This window comes from Nothobranchius furzeri, chromosome 11 (assembly GCF_043380555.1).
Source record: "Nothobranchius furzeri strain GRZ-AD chromosome 11, NfurGRZ-RIMD1, whole genome shotgun sequence".
Lineage (NCBI taxonomy): Eukaryota > Metazoa > Chordata > Actinopteri > Cyprinodontiformes > Nothobranchiidae > Nothobranchius > Nothobranchius furzeri.
In genome coordinates, this window is record NC_091751.1 from 27766835 (window position 1) to 27784074 (window position 17240).

Genomic DNA, 17240 nt, shown 5'->3' on the forward strand with positions numbered 1-17240 from the left:
TGCTGTTTTCTAATAAGGTTTTAACCAGAAATAGCTTTATTTAAATTAACATTTTAATAAATTAGTTACTATTTTACACTAGTTGTTAGGGTGGAAGGACAATCAGCAGGGTTATAGATGCATTTACAATCACATGTTTTCCCCCAAGTTATTAAAAACGTGTTTTAAATTAGTTTAGATCATCTCATGTTCCATCTGACAGCAGGCAGAGAACAGACAGACTGAAGATTAAATCCTGGAAACAGTTATCTCTCCTGCTTGGTAGATCTGAAGGAACTACTGACATTAAAGTCTATATTAAGACAAAAAGAAGAGCATCTATGCTAGCATGCAGAGAACAGAAGCTCTCAAATTATAAACCACATTCTTTCATTGATAGGTGTATTCTATAAACACTTATTTTTATACAATTATACCTATTTTAGCTAAATACGATCTGTAACCCACGTGTTTTCTACGTTTTGTTTGCAATATATCTTTTAAAAATATAAAGTTGATAAATGTTTGTGGCGCTCCAAAAAATAAATGCTTTGATAAAATACATAATTAGTGTAATAATAAACATACATTATCGGTCAAAAAATATCTGTAGAAATGAGAAAAGGGTCGTTTTAGCGTCGAGTCCGGCCAGTAACCGCTCATGTTGACTAGCAGCGCTGAGCTGTTAGCGTTAGCATTAGCAACTAAGGGCACCGTAAATCACGTGACCACTGCTTTGATGATGCCACGTGACCACTGGGTGCTTTGATTGTGTCACGTGACCACTGGGTGCTTTGATGACGTCACTACTATGCGTCGTCATATAAAGGTCGGTTCAGATTCCAATTATCATTCTGAACAGATCACAGCTCCAGAGCGGTTGTGTAGCATAAACATCCCTTCTGACAGTATTTAGAAGGACTCATTCTTTTACCGACAGGAACTTGGTGAGTAGCCTATCACAGTCAAAAGCTGAAATCAAATCAGTTTTAAGAGACAATCCATATTTTGAACTTGAAAAGATTCAGTTATCAGTCACCAGTCTTTCAGCTTCAGTATTCAGAACTGGAAAACAGCCAATTAAGCTAAAATGCCTCTTAAGTTTTACAAAAACGAGATCCTTACCGGGCGATCTGGAGTTTATATTCTTAAGAAATTTCTGGGAAAAGGTAATTTTGGTGCAGTTTACAAGGGTTTAAAACAGGGAACAGATGAAGCAGTGGCTCTGAAGTTTATGGATCGCCGTGACTCTGCTTTCGGAGAAGTCATTATATTGGAACATCTCAGAGAACTCCAGGCTCATGAGAACGCCCTGATTAAGTTCATCGATAACTTTGTTCACAATGATCGCAACTGTTTAGTGTTTGAGATGCTGGATATGGACTTATTTGACTTAATGGAAATTAGACAGAAAAAACCACTAGATGTCAGTGAAGTTCGGGTGGTTGCCCGCGACCTGCTGGTGGGTCTGAACGCACTGAAGAATGCTGGAGTGACTCACGCAGATATAAAACCAGACAATATTATGCTGGTTAATCACCAGTCGCAGCCTTTCAGAGTCAAGCTGATAGATTTTGGGCTTGCTATAGAAACATACAAACTACGGCGTTATGATACCATACAGGTGTGTGGTTTCAGAGCACCAGAGGTGAACTTAGGTCTCCCTCTGACTGAAGCCATTGACATGTGGGCTGTTGCTTGTACACTGACCTACATCTTTCTTGGAGATCATATTCACAATACTATTTGTGAGTTTAAAAATATGAGGCAGATCTTTAAGCTCCACGGTCTGCCTGACCAGGATTTACTTGGCAAGGGAACGAAAGTGGATCGCTTTTTCATTTTTGACCAGTCAAACCAAACTTGGAGGTTTAAAACACCACAGGAGTATACGGAGAGGATAATCATCGATGGCGACAAACATGATGTTGCGTTAGACTCTATCGATGACTTTTTAACAATTCATCCAGAAATACAAGACCCCTTTGAGTTAGAAGATCTGCAGGCTTTCGTAGACCTCCTGAAAAAGATGTTTACAGTGAATCCCTCAGAGCGGATCACTCCAGAAGAAGCTCTAAATCACAGATTTATAACAATGAGCCACCTTCCTCCTACCAGCAATAACTCATATGTGATATGGGCATATGAAAAAATGAAAGTTTATCGAATGGAGAAAGAAGAACCGAGCATATCCCCTGATTTCAATGTAAGACAGACTGCTGACAGAAAATCAGATCTCTCTGATTTCAATCCATCTGATTCTGATCTGTCGGACTCAGATCTCTCTGAATTAGAAGATTCTGACTCTGATCTGTCTGACTTTGATTCATCAGATTCTGATCTGTCTGACTTTGATTCATCAGATTCTGATCTGTCTGACTTTGATTCATCAGATTCTGATCTGTCTGACTTTGATTCATCAGATTCTGATCTGTCTGACTTGGATACAGATGAAGAATCTAATGAGCCAGCGAACACATCAGATTTTCAACTCCTTAAGATTCAGGACGCTAATTTATCAGATATGAAGTTGCACGATCCAGAACTGGAAGGCAGCAGAAGAGACAGACTAGATGAAACATCGTTTGAATTATACAAAGATCAAACAATCACTGGGGAATCGGGAGTTTATATTATTCAAAAATTTTTGGGTCGTGTTGCTTTTGGACAAGAGGTCAAGGGTTTAAAACAGGGGACAGATGAAGTCGTGGCTCTCAAATTTATCCACAAAGACAACAGTGAATCAGCTACCGCAGAAGCCACTATATTGAAACATCTCAAGGAGCTCCAAGCTGACCAGAAGAACCTGATCAAGTTAATCGATCACTTTGAATTTAATGACAGCCTCTGTTTAGTGTTTGAGATGCTGGACATGGACTTATTTGGTTTACTTAAAACGAGAGAGTGGGAACCACTAGATGTCAGTGAAGTTCGGGTGGTTGCCCGCGACCTGCTGGTGGCTCTGAACGCACTGAAGATTGCTGGAGTGACTCACGCAGATATAAAACCAGACAATATTATGCTGGTTAATCATCAGTCGCAGCCTTTCAGAGTCAAGCTGATAGATTTTGGGGTTGCTATGGAAACACACAAACTATGGCGTTGTGATACCATACAGGTGTGTGGTTTCAGAGCACCAGAGGTGAACTTAGGTCTCCCTCTGACTGAAGCCATTGACATGTGGGCTGTTGCCTGTACACTGGCCTTCATCTTTCTTGGAGATTATATTCACAATACTATTTGTGAGTTTATCAATATGAGGCAGATCTTTAAGCTCCACGGTCTGCCTGACCAGGATTTACTTGGCAAGGGAACGAAAGTGGATCGCTTTTTCATTTTTGACCAGTCAAACCAAACTTGGAGGTTTAAAACACCACAGGAGTATACGGAGACGATAATGATCAATGCCGACGACTATGATATTGCGTTAGACTCTATCGATGACTTCTTAACGATTCATCCAGAAATACAAGACCCCTTTGAGTTAGAAGATCTGCAGGCTTTCGTAGACCTCCTGAAAAAGATGTTTACAGTGAATCCCTCAGAGCGGATCACTCCAGAAGAAGCTCTAAATCACAGATTTATAACAATGAGCCACCTTCCTCCTACCAGCAATAACTCATATGTGATATGGGCATATAAAAAAATGAAAGTTTATCGAATGGAGAAAGAAGAACCGAGCATATCCCCTGATTTCAATGTAAGACAGACTGCTGACAGAAAATCAGATATCTTTGATTTCAGTCCATCTGATTATGATCTGTCGGACTCAGATCTCTCTGAATTAGAAGATTCTGACTCTGGTCTGTTCGACTCCGGTCTGTCTGACTTTGATTTATCAGATTCTGATCTGTCTGACTTGGATACAGATGAAGAATCTAATGAGCCAGCGAACACATCAGATTTTCAACTCCTTAAGATTCAGGAAGCTAATTTAGCAGATATGAAGTTGCACGATCCAGAACTGGAAGGCAGCAGAAGAGACAGACTAGATGAAACATCGTTTGAATTATACAAAGATCAAACAATCACTGGGGAATCAGGAGTTTATATTATTCAATCATTTCTGGGTCGTGTTGCTTTTGGACAAGTGGTCAAGGGTTTAAAACAGGGGACAGATGAAGTCGTGGCTCTCAAATTTATCCACAAAGACGACAGTGAATCAGCTACCGCAGAAGCCACTATATTGAAACATCTCAGGGAGCTCCAAGCTGACCAGAAGAACCTGATCAAGTTAATCGATCACTTTGAGTTTAATGACAGCCTCTGTTTAGTGTTTGAGATGCTGGATATGGACTTATTTGACTTAATGGAAATGAGACAGGAAAAACCACTAGATGTCAGTGAAGTTCGGGTGGTTGCCCGCGACCTGCTGGTGGGTCTGAACGCACTGAAGAATGCTGGAGTGACTCACGCAGATATAAAACCAGACAATATTATGCTGGTTAATCATCAGTCGCAGCCTTTCAGAGTCAAGCTGATAGATTTTGGGGTTGCTATGGAAACACACAAACTATGGCGTTGTGATACCATACAGGTGTGTGGTTTCAGAGCACCAGAGGTGAACTTAGGTCTCCCTCTGACTGAAGCCATTGACATGTGGGCTGTTGCCTGTACACTGGCCTTCATCTTTCTTGGAGATTATATTCACAATACTATTTGTGAGTTTATCAATATGAGGCAGATCTTTAAGCTCCACGGTCTGCCTGACCAGGATTTACTTGGCAAGGGAAAGAAAGTGGACCGCTTTTTCATTTTTGACCAGTCAAACCAAACTTGGAGGTTTAAAACACCACAGGAGTATACGGAGACGATAATCATCGATGGCGACGACTATGATATTGCGTTAGACTCTATCGATGACTTCTTAACGATTCATCCAGAAATACAAGACCCCTTTGAGTTAGAAGATCTGCAGGCTTTCGTATACCTCCTGAAAAAGATTTTTACAGTGAATCCCTCAGAGCGGATCACTCCAGAAGAAGCTCTAAATCACAGATTTATAACAATGAGCCACCTTCCTCCTACCAGCAATAACTCATATGTGATATGGGCATATGAAAAAATGAAAGTTTATCGAATGGAGAAAGAAGAACCAAGCATATCCCCTGATTTCAATGTAAGACAGACTGCTGACAGAAAATCAGATCTCTTTGATTTCAATCCATCTGATTATGATCTGTCGGACTCAGATCTCTCTGAATTAGAAGATTCTGACTCTGGTCTGTTCGACTCCGGTCTGTCTGACTTTGATTTATCAGATTCTGATCTGTCTGACTTGGATACAGATGAAGAATCTAATGAGCCAGCGAACACATCAGATTTTCAACTCCTTAAGATTCAGGAAGCTAATTTATCAGATATGAAGTTGCACGATTCAGAACTGGAAGGCAGCAGAAGAGACAGACTAGATGAAACATCGTTTGAATTATACAAAGATCAAACAATCACTGGGGAATCAGGAGTTTATATTATTCAATCATTTCTGGGTCGTGTTGCTTTTGGACAAGTGGTCAAGGGTTTAAAACAGGGGACAGATGAAGTTGTGGCTCTCAAATTTATCCACAAAGACGACAGTGAATCAGCTACCGCAGAAGCCACTATATTGAAACATCTCAGGGAGCTCCAAGCTGACCAGAAGAACCTGATCAAGTTAATCGATCACTTTGAATTAAATGACAGCTTCTGTTTAGTGTTTGAGATGCTGGATATGGACTTATTTGACTTAATGGAAATGAGACAGGAAAAACCACTAGATGTCAGTGAAGTTCGGGTGGTTGCCCGCGACCTGCTGGTGGCTCTGAACGCACTGAAGAATGCTGGAGTGACTCACGCAGATATAAGACCAGACAATATTATGCTGGTTAATCATCAGTCGCAGCCTTTCAGAGTCAAGCTGATAGATTTTGGGGTTGCTATGGAAACACACCAACTATGGCGTTATGATACCATACAGGTATGTGGTTTCAGAGCACCAGAGGTGAACTTAGGTCTTCCTCTGACTGAAGCCATTGACATGTGGGCTGTTGCTTGTACACTGGCCTTCATCTTTCTTGGAGATTATATTCACAATCCTATTTGTGAGTTTAACAATATGAGGCAGATCTTTAAGCTCCACGGTCTGCCTGACCAGGATTTACTTGGCAAGGGAACGAAAGTGGATCGCTTTTTCATTTTTGACCAGTCAAACCAAACTTGGAGGTTTAAAACACCACAGGAGTATACGGAGACGATAATGATCGATAGCGACGACCATGATGTTGCGTTAGACTCTATCGATGACTTTTTAACGATTCATCCAGAAATACAAGACCCCTTTGAGTTAGAAGATCTGCAGGCTTTCGTAGACCTCCTGAAAAAGATGTTTACAGTGAATCCCTCAGAGCGGATCACTCCAGAAGAAGCTCTAAATCACAGATTTATAACAATGAGCCACCTTCCTCCTACCAGCAATAACTCATATGTGATATCGGCATTTGAAAAAAGGAAAGTTTATATAATGTAGGAAGAAGAAACAAGCGGCCCGTCACCTGATTTCATCGTGGGACAGACCGCTGACAACAAACCAAATCTCTTTGATCTGAATCTGTCTGATCACAATCTGTCAGACTCAGATCTCTGTGAATTAGAAGATTCTAACTCTGATCTGTCTGACTTAGATACTGACGAGCCAGTGAACACGTGAGAATTGGATGTTGACAAGTTTCAGAAAGCTGATTTATCAAACTTTAAGCAGTACGATTCGGAACTGGAAGCCAGATGAAGAGACAGCCTAGATGAAATGTCATTTGAATTATACAAAGATCAGACAATCCCTGGGGATCCAAGAGTTTATGTTAGTCAATATTTTCTTAGATAAGTTTATTTAGACAAGTGGTCAAGGGTTTAAAACAGGGGGCAGATGAAGTCGTGGCTCTCAGATGTGTCCACAAAGACAACACGGGAGCAGCTACCAGAGAAGCCACTATATTAAAACATTTCAGGGAGCTCCAAGCTGACCAGAAGAGCCTGATTATGTCAATCGATCACTTTGAATATAATAGGAGTGGCTGGATAGGCCTAGAAAAAAATGTGGGGTCTGCACACCAGATTAGTCAGTGTGTTAGCTCTAGTAGAGTTCAGCCTGTGGCGTTGCATTGCACGTTCCTTTATTCTTTCTCATAAAAAAAAGCAAAAAGTCCATTACACTCAGATCAAAATTGAAGAATGCAAAATTAGTTACACTACTGTGGATACAGAGGAAGATTCTCAGGAGGAAACTTCAAACTTAGCATTCAAAGTTTTAACGTTTAGTGTTAGCGTTTAGTTTTAGCGTTTAATTTTAGCGTTTAGTGTTGGCGTTTAGTTTTAGCATTTAGTGTTAGCGTTTAGTTTTAGCGTTTAGTGTTAGCGTTTAGTTTTAGCATTTAGTATTAGCGTTTAGTTTTAGCGTTTAGTTTTAGCGTTTAGTGTTAGCGTTTAGTGTAGCGTTTAGTTTTAGCGTTTAGTGTTAGCGTTTAGTTTTAGCGTTTAGTGTTAGCATTTAGGTTTAGCGTTTAGTTTTAGCGTTTAGTGTTAGCGTTTAGTGTTAGCGTTTAGTTTTAGCGTTTAGTGTTAGCGTTTAGTTTTAGCATTTAGTATTAGCGTTTAGTTTTAGCGTTTAGTGTTAGCGTTTAGTTTTAGCGTTCTAAAACTGGGTTAGGCCATAACAGGGTTGGGGTTGGGTTAGTAATAAAGTAAACGAACAAAAAAAAATAAAAATAAAAAATCCTCTACTATTAATCGCCACCTTATCGCGGTGTAGGGGTTTGCGTGCCCTGATGACCCCAGAAGGTATGTTGCCTGGGACTGTTTGTCCCTGTTAGGTTCTGCCATGGCAACTGGGCTCTGGGTCAGGGGCCAGACTAAGAGCGATTAATTAATTCTTATTAGGACTACAAAAGCAGTGGAGAAAAACTCTCTCCAAGACTTTTTAAATGATTGAGTTTTAGTAGTTACGTAGTTGGTATAAAAGAAAAGTTTTCACAGAAAATATTTTCCGTTATCTAGATCAGCGGTTCCCAACTTGACCCTCCAAAGGGGTCCCTCTGTGTCTGTGCTGAGGTTGTTGGGTTACAAAGATTATTTATTATTTGTAAAAAATTACTTTTCTAAAATCCCAATTACACGCCTAATCAAAAATATGTATAGGAGTTACAACACCGCATGTCTGTGCAGTTTGTAACTAATCATGTGTGATGTGTGTTTGTAGATGGGGTTGGGGGGGTCCTGGCTTGTTTTCAACACTGGTACGGGGGTCTTCATGGTAAACAGTTGGGAACAACTGATCTAGATGAAATATGGTGTTTACTAATTTAAAAACTGTAGAAATTTTAAAGTAGTATATTTTATTCTGAAAGTATTTACAGGAAGTGCCAATCATCTTGTTTAACTTGATATAAACGCTGTGGTAACAGCTTCTGTCCGCAGGAGGGCGGAAACATCCTTCATCGTGAAAGTCAGACAATGAAGGGTTTGCTTGTTTCAACCATCGACATGTGGTTTCTACCCAGTTGATCTGAAAAATTACATAAATCCCTTCAGTCAAATGCTGATTACAAATAAACCAATTAAAAATCAATTTAGACAGAAACATGTATACAAAAGTATTTCTATTTGTTAATGCTTATTTTGTGCATTTGGTTTAGTTTTATTTCTGAATTTCAGAGGTTATTTTTAAAGTTATTGATGAAACAAGGACCAGTAAGTAGACTGGATGCGGTCAAAACTCCAGAAGATGGCAGTAATGCAGCTGTGCTGCTAAACAGCTCTTTAATACCAGGACCATTTGTCACGGTCCGTGGTGAGCCTCCTGCATGTAACCTGTTTGTTCTGAGTATTGTTGTAGGTGGGTGTGTCTGAGAGCCACCAGCTGCAGCTGATCCCGTCATCAAGGCCCAGGGGATTTAAGGAGCAGTGTGACACTTCACCACGCCGGATGATTGCTCAGCTTTGGGTTTCACTCCACCCTCCACCATCTCAATACCAGCTCGGATTCCTGCACTTCATCTCATGCTGTCTCCTCCCCTGGCCGCCCGCTCTCAGCCGCTCACCTGCACCCACCAAGCCTCTGCTCCTACCTCCTCTCATATTCGACAGTCCCTCCTCCTTCTGGAGCCTTCCTGCTCACCTGGACCTGACCTAGCCCTTCCAGAGGCTCTCACCACTATCTACATCAGTAAGCTCTCCTCCTCATATTATCCTCCATCATTCCCTCCATATACTCACTCTTTCTCCCTCCTCAGAATCCTCTCCTGGAGCCTTGCTGCCAGCCTGCACGTCGCCTGTTCCCGTTCCTCTGATTTAATAAAAAAGAACGTTTTACTTACTTGCCGGTTTCTTGTGATGATTCTGCATGTCGTGGGTCAAGAAACTCTCACCCGCCATGACACCATTAGCTTTACAACAGGTGTTTATTATAAAATACTCATCTGTGTCCGTATGTTTTTAAACTACTGAGTGTGACTTTTATGTTGTGGTTTATTATCAAAAGATTAATGGTTAATAAGTTTTATTATAAGATTAAACTCAGACACATACAGGATTATTGATGTTTCACAGATAATTTCAACTACTGTGAATATTTGATGACAGTTTCATTCTGATCGTGATTCGTTTCAGCCACAAACATTCCGAGGACCTTCTGCAACGTGCTACCTGATGGTGACATGCAGTCGAGAGGACAATAGAAGCTCCAGGTGTTTGTGGAATGTCAGAGCTTGTGTGTGTGACAGAGCGTGTGTGAGTGGTAGGTGAGTCTGTAACAGTAACTGGTCTGGCTCAGGTCAGGATGTGAGAACGTGTCCATGAGTTGAACCTGCTCCACCGTCCCTAAGCTGGCCTCTCGGATCGCTGCGTAGAACTTCTTCTCCTCCCACGATGGTCCAGTCCAGAAACTGATATCGAAGCTGAAAGGCTCTGGGTGCAGAGAAAAAGGACAGAAAGGCGTCCCGGGAGGTGGGCCATGTGAAAACTGTCTTATGAAACGTGGCTCGTGAGACCAAAGCAAACGCCAGTCAGGGAGTGAAAACAGGAGAAGGTGAGGAGGTCCAGGTTCAGAGAGACAGTGATGGTGACATGGCAACTATCAGCTACACTGCTTTGAAAAACCTCACCAACCAAACCCAGTGGCTCTACTGTCAACTGCAGGCTTCTCTCCTCTGTTGCTACAGAGACTCTGTAGGGAGAAAGGAGTTTGTCCAGCCTACTTCTTAGTAATTTAATTGGCTCGGTGTCTGAAGGGAAAACACCTCTGAGGAGAAGCTGGTGGAAAGCAGGCAGGGCCCACAGGCTGATGGCTATGTTCCTGAACACCACACCACTAATGCCAAAGAATGAACTGATGGCACCATTACAACCCTCATCGTTTTTATTCTTTTCCCCTTCAGACCTCACATCTCTCCCCCCACTCCCCCCCTGAAGCTGTGCTTCTTTTCCAGCCAGAAACTCGTTCAGCTGAGGGAGCAATGACGGACGCAGCACATATAGACTGCTTTCCACTTCAGGGTGAACATCACTGGAGCACGCCGGCCATAAGCTCTTCATCCTGCTCTCTTTATTGCAGGCAGCTTTTGAAGCACTTGATGCTTTTTGTATGTTTGGATCTTTTCCTTCAGCGGGACAGGTGAGGTCTCTCTGCAGCAGGTGGACCCAGTAACAGGACTGTCACAGTCGTTCACACGACAAGACGGGAGAGAAAGTGGACAACGGAGTCAAGTTTTATCGCTTCCCGAAGTGGAGAAAACATCACGGTAAATGTGTGGAGGAGCTCACAAGGAGACGCCAGATGGCGTGGATAGCTGCAGTGAGAAGGAAAGATCTGACTTTCAACTACATTCCTCCATCAAAGAGGGTGTGTTCTCTTCATTTCTACTCAGGTAATTTCATTTAACACAACTTTTAAAGGCTACACGTGAAGCTAACGTTATAAATGGCATATTACGTTTGTCGACAACCAGAAAGTAAACAATGAGGTGGTGAGTTTGTTCCCCTCATCTAAAAAAAAATGAAACATCTTCCCTTGGTGCGTGTGTGCGTGCGTGTGTGTTGTACATACTGATGACCATTTTGACCGTTTCCCCTACAAAGTGAGGACATTTTCTTGGTCCTCACGTTTTTCAGAAGCTTACTAGTAGGGATGGGCGATATGGCCCAAAATTGTTTTCACAATAATTTTAGGTATTTATTACGATAGCGATAAATATGTGTGTGTGTGTGTGTGTGTATGTATGTATGTATATATATATATATATATATATATATATATATATTTATATATATATATATATATATATATATATATATATATCTTCCTAGATTTGTTGTATGAAATGTATACAGTGATAATTACACAATGGTTCAAATAATGACAAGTTTAAAATGTATACAGCTTCTGTATTTATTTGTACTTTTACTGTGCATAAACAGTAGCAAAAATAGTACAAAAAGCAAAAGAAAACCATTTCTCCAGTGCCTTCAGTTGTTTCAAAATTACAACGGAGTGCCACCGTAAGTGAAACCTTATAACATCATATTAGGGCTGCATGATATTAGGAAAACCGGCAATATTCGATAACGGTGCTTAATATTGCGATATTGATATTACTTGCGATATATGAACAAATACTAAAGTATGCAGTGTTGATGTCGTCTGGCGTGTGACGTCTGCTCTGGGTTCAAAGCAAACAAAAACTAATGCATGAATTCCATGACAACATACCATTTTTATTGCTAAAATATGTAGCTGCACCTGCTACTGTATTAGCAGCTGCACCTGCTACTGTATTAGCAGCTGCACCTGCTACTGTATTAGCAGCAAAACAACAAACTGCATGCGTGCAGTTTCTCAGTGACTTTAAAACATCACCACCACCATAAAACTTTTTCTGATGCTCCAAATACAGAAAAACATCCCTTACCAGGGTTTTTTGAATAAATAAAAAAACTCAGAAAATAAGTTTAAATGTTAAATAATAGTTAACATCACTTAAACGCAACAGCAAATTCTCTCATTGCTACTGAACATTTTCTCCATTTATGTGGTTATGATATAAGGCTGTTGCTGCTATTGGGAAGTGAACTGTGCTGGGCCAAACTAGGAGAATATTAAGATTTTTTGAGGGAAAGAGAAAAACAATTGTCTACCTTTCAGAAGAGGAACTGGCAAAAAACTACATGGAAAATATGTGAAAACGTTTGTTTTTAACCTCAAATTGAACAAGTTTACCTAGATCTTAAAAAGCAGCTCAGATGATGAAACTGCAACCAGTGGCGGCTGGTGAAAAATATTTTTGGTGGGGCTGTGCTATTTTTTTTAACAAACTTGTGCTTTCTGAGCTTTGTGCACAACTTCACTATTTCCTGAATTAAGCACAGCTCTTTTATTTCCTGTCTTACATCATTGGACAAACTGATTAATCCAGGTGCGTCTGACTATTGGCACGCTGCCTTGCGGACCAAGGTTGAAAAATACTGCATTAAATTGCACATAAAATAACATGACCATGAATGGTCCACATCCACATTACTGTTTGTGAAACTAACATACTGGAGAATTTCATCACAATAATATTAAATAAACAAGTATGTACCTGATCTTTTGCATGCTGTTGGTGAAGCTCTGGATGACCCCTGTGATGGAGACAGAGTCAATGTTCCTCTTCTGCAGCTGGTTTAACAGCATGTCCACGTGTGGCATGATCTTGTGACACAATGCCAGCAGAAAGCCGAAATCTTCTTCCTCCAGCATTCTCACAAAGCCTCCTGCCTCTCTCTCAGTGACTGTATCAAAGTCATCCGAGTCTCTGATCATCTGGAAAAATCTGAGGAGGTCATCCTTGTGCTCATACACTGTGTTGACATCTCGGACAAAATGTGCCGGTTCTGATCCACTTCTTCCTTGTGTTTCTTCACTGCAAGCCTGTGCCCCACGTCTCTAGCTGCATGGCAATGTTAGATCTGCCTAGCATAGCTAGCTTCATCGTGTTGTCCATGTGTGCCCGGGATGACTCGTGTTTCTTCACCTTCTCAGAAAAATGTTTCATGTCCGTAACTCCTGACTCAATCCATGCCTTATCTGTCCCAGCCGTTTTGAATAACAAACACGGAAAGCAAAATAACGCATTAGCGTGATTGCATCCAGCTAGCCAAGCCTTCCTGGTGTACCAATTTTGGGAGAAGCCTGTGTGTACAGTTTACCTCTCTCCTTCTCCTGCTGGCTTATCTTTACGTCGGGCTGATCTGGTCCAAGCTCTTTGACATTAAGTTTTTCCACCATAGTTCTCCTCTCGAACGGATACTGGAGAAGAGACCGAACTGAATTCAGTGGCTGCTGAGATCCGGTATCCATGCTGGTTGTAGTCACTGGCGGCGTCCATGTTACATCTGCGTCACGACCAAAAACGTGCTGCAGTAGTCGAGACTCTGCCGAGTTCTACCGAACACCAACGAAAGCCTTGGGCGGTACCTCTATCGCCCATCATGCTTCTGAAACAACGTCGACGCTGATTGGATACATTCCCATTCCTACCGTTTGATTTTCTTGTCAGCAATTGGCCGGCTGCTTCCGTGCTGTTTGGGCGATTGAAACACAGCCAACAGCCTTTCTGTCGCCTCCACCGCTCGGCAGAGAGCTTCTCTCCAATATAGATATATGATTTGTTTTTGTTACAAATCACACAATTAACTTAGAATATGTGATTCTAAGCTAAGGCTCGTGCTCTCATTGGTTCCACCCAAGTTCCTCCCACTGACGCTAGAATCGAGACAAAAAGATCTGTAACACTGTAGATTTGAGGTTTGTACCTGTAGAATGAAATGTGTGTTTTGAGAGTTTTGATTTCAAACTTGTACCTTGATTTATTCAATTTGGAAGTCTGCTAGTTACAAAACGAAAGTTTCATGTTTCTGAATGAATGTTTGATGTTACAAAATGAGTAGTAAATGTACAAAATAAAAGTTTGATTTTACAAAATAAAAAATACATGTACAAACCACAATGTTCCTGTTACAAAACAAGAAATACAAGTAAGAATTGAGAATTACAAGTTAGAAAACTAAAGTTACAAGTTATGAATCCAAAGTTACATGTGATGAAACATGTTCAAAGTTACAAAACTTGGTACAAGTTACGCTGAATATTGTCCCAATCCTAGCTCCATAGAGGCTAACATCACCGCCCGGTGGAAAACTAGCGACATGGAGGTGGGTTGATTCACCGGCACGTGTCGAAGTCAGCCGGGTAAAAATGATAACGACACCGAGCGGACTCACGTTCACGTTTGAAAGCAGCGCTGATTCCAGAAACCTCAGCACAAAGTGCGCTCGTTGCTCTGAGCCAGCGTGACGAACAAGGGAACGGCGCAGCTAAGTTCGGTTCGGGTGTTGCTTTCCATCCTAAGGGTCTACGTAGGGGGCGGGCGTATTATGTGAACGGACCCATCTGATTGGCCGCATATCAGATGGGCTACATTTGATTGGTCAAATAGTACTTCAGCGTAAAAAACAGAGCTGGTTTACAAAAAGCTGATGTATGACACGGATGGAAATGTTGAACCAAACATTTATCGCCGTTTTTGACGTTCTTTGCGATGGGCCTATCGCACGTCCCGTTGTCCCGATGACGATAATTTTTCGATATATTGTGCAGCCCTGCATCATATCCTTGTTAATGTTACCTGATAAAGTATAAACTTTAGTGTGAAACAATGTTAATGACATACTGTTAGAATGCAAATATAATACTTAGGTAGCTAAGTTGTCAACACCTTTTCCCATGGAACAGTACATAAAGATAGTGCAAACACTGTATTGAAAAGTAAATATCCCAGCTGTCTTCGGACAGTTTACAAAATAATGCAAAATAAGACAATAAATAATAACAAATCAATCAATAAAAAAATAACTGTGTATTAAACTGTAAACACTGATACACTCTTGTAAAATGTAGAAATGAGGCTGACACGAACATGTCTGAAGTGCAACTTGTATAATACACATACTAGTGTGATTTGGTAGCTTTTAAGAGAGAACAGGGCTCACACCTTAAGATTTCTGGTCAAGAAGACCAGCATATTCACAGTAACTGGGTTCAGAAGAGACCTTTGGCATGTCACTTCATTTCCAGCAGCGATGAACACCCTCTCTGAGGGTGTACTAGTGGCAGGGATGCACAAGTACTTTTTGGCTAAACAACGATGTTAGGGAAGTTCACCTCATGTACCTTCCACCACGCAAGGGGATTGCTTTCACCATCTGCAAGTGGCCCATGCAGGTAGCTGTTTAATTCAGCCTCAGTTTTCTCTGCTTCAGAAAGTGTGTTCTGCTCTGCAGCTGGTTTCTTGAAAAAACCTCCAAGACTCTTCTTCTGTCTTTTACATGCATTCTCAGCTTCTTTTGATGATTCAGGTGACATTACCTGGGTGGCAGGGCCAGCTTCACTTGACATGACAGAAGGGGATTCCACCTCTCTGACCACTCTGGCTTTGATGACCAGGATCTCTTCTTGGCTCATATACTGAGTGTGGAAGCGTGGCTCAACAGTCGTTGCCATGTTGATCAGTTCCTGAACTTCTTGGTCACCATACTTGGTGTTCATGTAGTCCAATATTGATCTTTTTATTGTCTTTGTGAGATCTGTGTCTTCTTCTTTCACTTTCAGCAGCTCACTGTTGAACAGGTCAAATCAAATCAAATCGCTTTTATTGTCACGTCACATGTGCAGGTACACTGGTAATGGGGCATCAACCATCTCCCCTTCTCCTTTGGACCTGTTTCACCTGTTCCTATGAAGGTCACCACTGACTTAGGTGTGAAGGTTGATGCAGAGCTGAAGTTCGATAAGCAGATCAACTGTGTGGTGAAGTCCTGCTTCTTCCAACTAAGGAAGCTGGGCTGAGTCAAGTCGGTTCTGGTGAGAAGTGATCTGGAAAGACTCATTCATGCGTTCATCACCTCAAGGCTTGACTTCTGTAATATGTCTGGGTGAGTCAGGGTTGTATCAATAGACGTTAGTTAGTCCAAAATGCTGCGGCTCATTTGCTAACGGGCACTTGCAGGCATGAGCATGTAATCCCTGGTGTTGCCTTCTCTGCACTGGATTCCAGTTGCTTTTAGAGTTTGTTTTAAATATTGGTGTTGGCGTACAAATCGTTGAATGGACTGGCTCCTTCCTATCTATCGGACATGCTCGTGGCGTATGAGCCAACTCGCCGGTTGAGGTCGGCTGACCAGCAGCAGTTGGTGGTTCCAAGAACAAGTCTGAAGCTGGGAGGAGACCCTTTTCCGCTGCTGCGCCTGGACTTTGGAACCAGCTTCCAGGCAATATTAGACAAGCATCTTCTCTGGTCATTTTTAAGTTGCTCCCATCGACATATAAATATTGGACAATGGGTTTCCATAGACTCCAATAACACATTTTTGAAGATAAATGGGAGGTGGCCACCACCGCCATTTTGACCGTGTCACAGGTTTCGTCAAGCCCAGACAATTCCACAAAAGGGAAGAGAGGTGGAGTTTTAAAGCATCACAGCTTTATTAAAACATCTTTTATTGTGGTAATCGATTGCAGGATTCCAATTGCGTTTGACCTGCTGGTGATTAAGAGGAAGTGGAAAAGTTTCACCATCTGGTCGGCTGTTACTCTTCTTCTTCTGCTGGTGGGAATCATTTAAGGAATGCGTGGAAAACAAAAACATACAAATGCTCATGAATCAGCTGTGGATTTTTTCATTGGCGCAAATTCATTGTTTATCCCTCCCACTGTCTTCATGGGTGACCCCGCCAGGAAAGTTGACCATTGAGCAGGATTGATGGTTTATCCCTTGAGGCAGGGGTGAGGAGTGAGCACCACTTCACCATTTTCACATAAACCATCAATCCTGCTCAATAGTCAACTTTCCTGGCGGGGTCATCCAATAGGACAGTGAGAGGGTTAAATAAACTGTTTAACTTAATATGATTTATTTCATTCAAGGGCCAGATAAAATCACTGAGGGCTGCCAGCAGCCCACGGGCCACACTTTTGACATGCTTGGTTAACAAGATGGAGATTGATCCACTTTTTTCTTCTTCTGTGGTTGTCAGGTCCCCTTGGTGACAGTAGACTCTCTGTTCTATGGCAAACTAGTGATCGCTCCACTCAACATCCTCCTGTACAACGTGTTCACCCCACATGGACCTGATCTGAATGGTAACCTACAAAACACTTAACATTATTTCATACTGATGTCAAAATCAGTCCTGAA

The 17240-nt window shown here is 41.6% G+C and overlaps 2 protein-coding genes across 3 annotated transcripts in view; both read left to right on the plus strand.

Moving 5' to 3' along the window:
• The window catches only part of LOC139061476 (ferredoxin-fold anticodon-binding domain-containing protein 1 homolog), a 46478-nt gene that overhangs the window by 12437 nt on the left and 16801 nt on the right, over nt 1-17240 (plus strand). The window lies entirely within an intron of this gene.
• Nucleotides 812-9325, plus strand: LOC129161615 (uncharacterized). Of its 2 annotated transcripts, XM_070541473.1 has the most exons (3): nt 812-926; nt 8846-9175; nt 9243-9325. In XM_070541473.1, the coding sequence occupies exons 2-3, from the start codon at nt 9010-9012 to the stop codon at nt 9302-9304; spliced, it is 228 nt and encodes a 75-aa protein (XP_070397574.1). In that variant the 5' UTR covers nt 812-926; nt 8846-9009; the 3' UTR covers nt 9305-9325. The 2 variants fall into 2 exon arrangements, with proteins under 2 accessions (XP_070397574.1, XP_054594254.2); XM_054738279.2 differs by lacking the exon at nt 812-926 and having other exon boundaries at nt 8791-9175.

Bases quoted from the DNA above. Each gene is read 5' to 3' on its own strand.
- LOC129161615 (XM_070541473.1), top strand. From the start codon at position 9,010: ATGCTGTCTCCTCCCCTGGCCGCCCGCTCTCAGCCGCTCACCTGCACC. The intron at 9,176-9,242 runs GTAAGCTCTCCT...CTCCCTCCTCAG, and splicing joins TCTCACCACTATCTACATCA to AATCCTCTCCTGGAGCCTTG.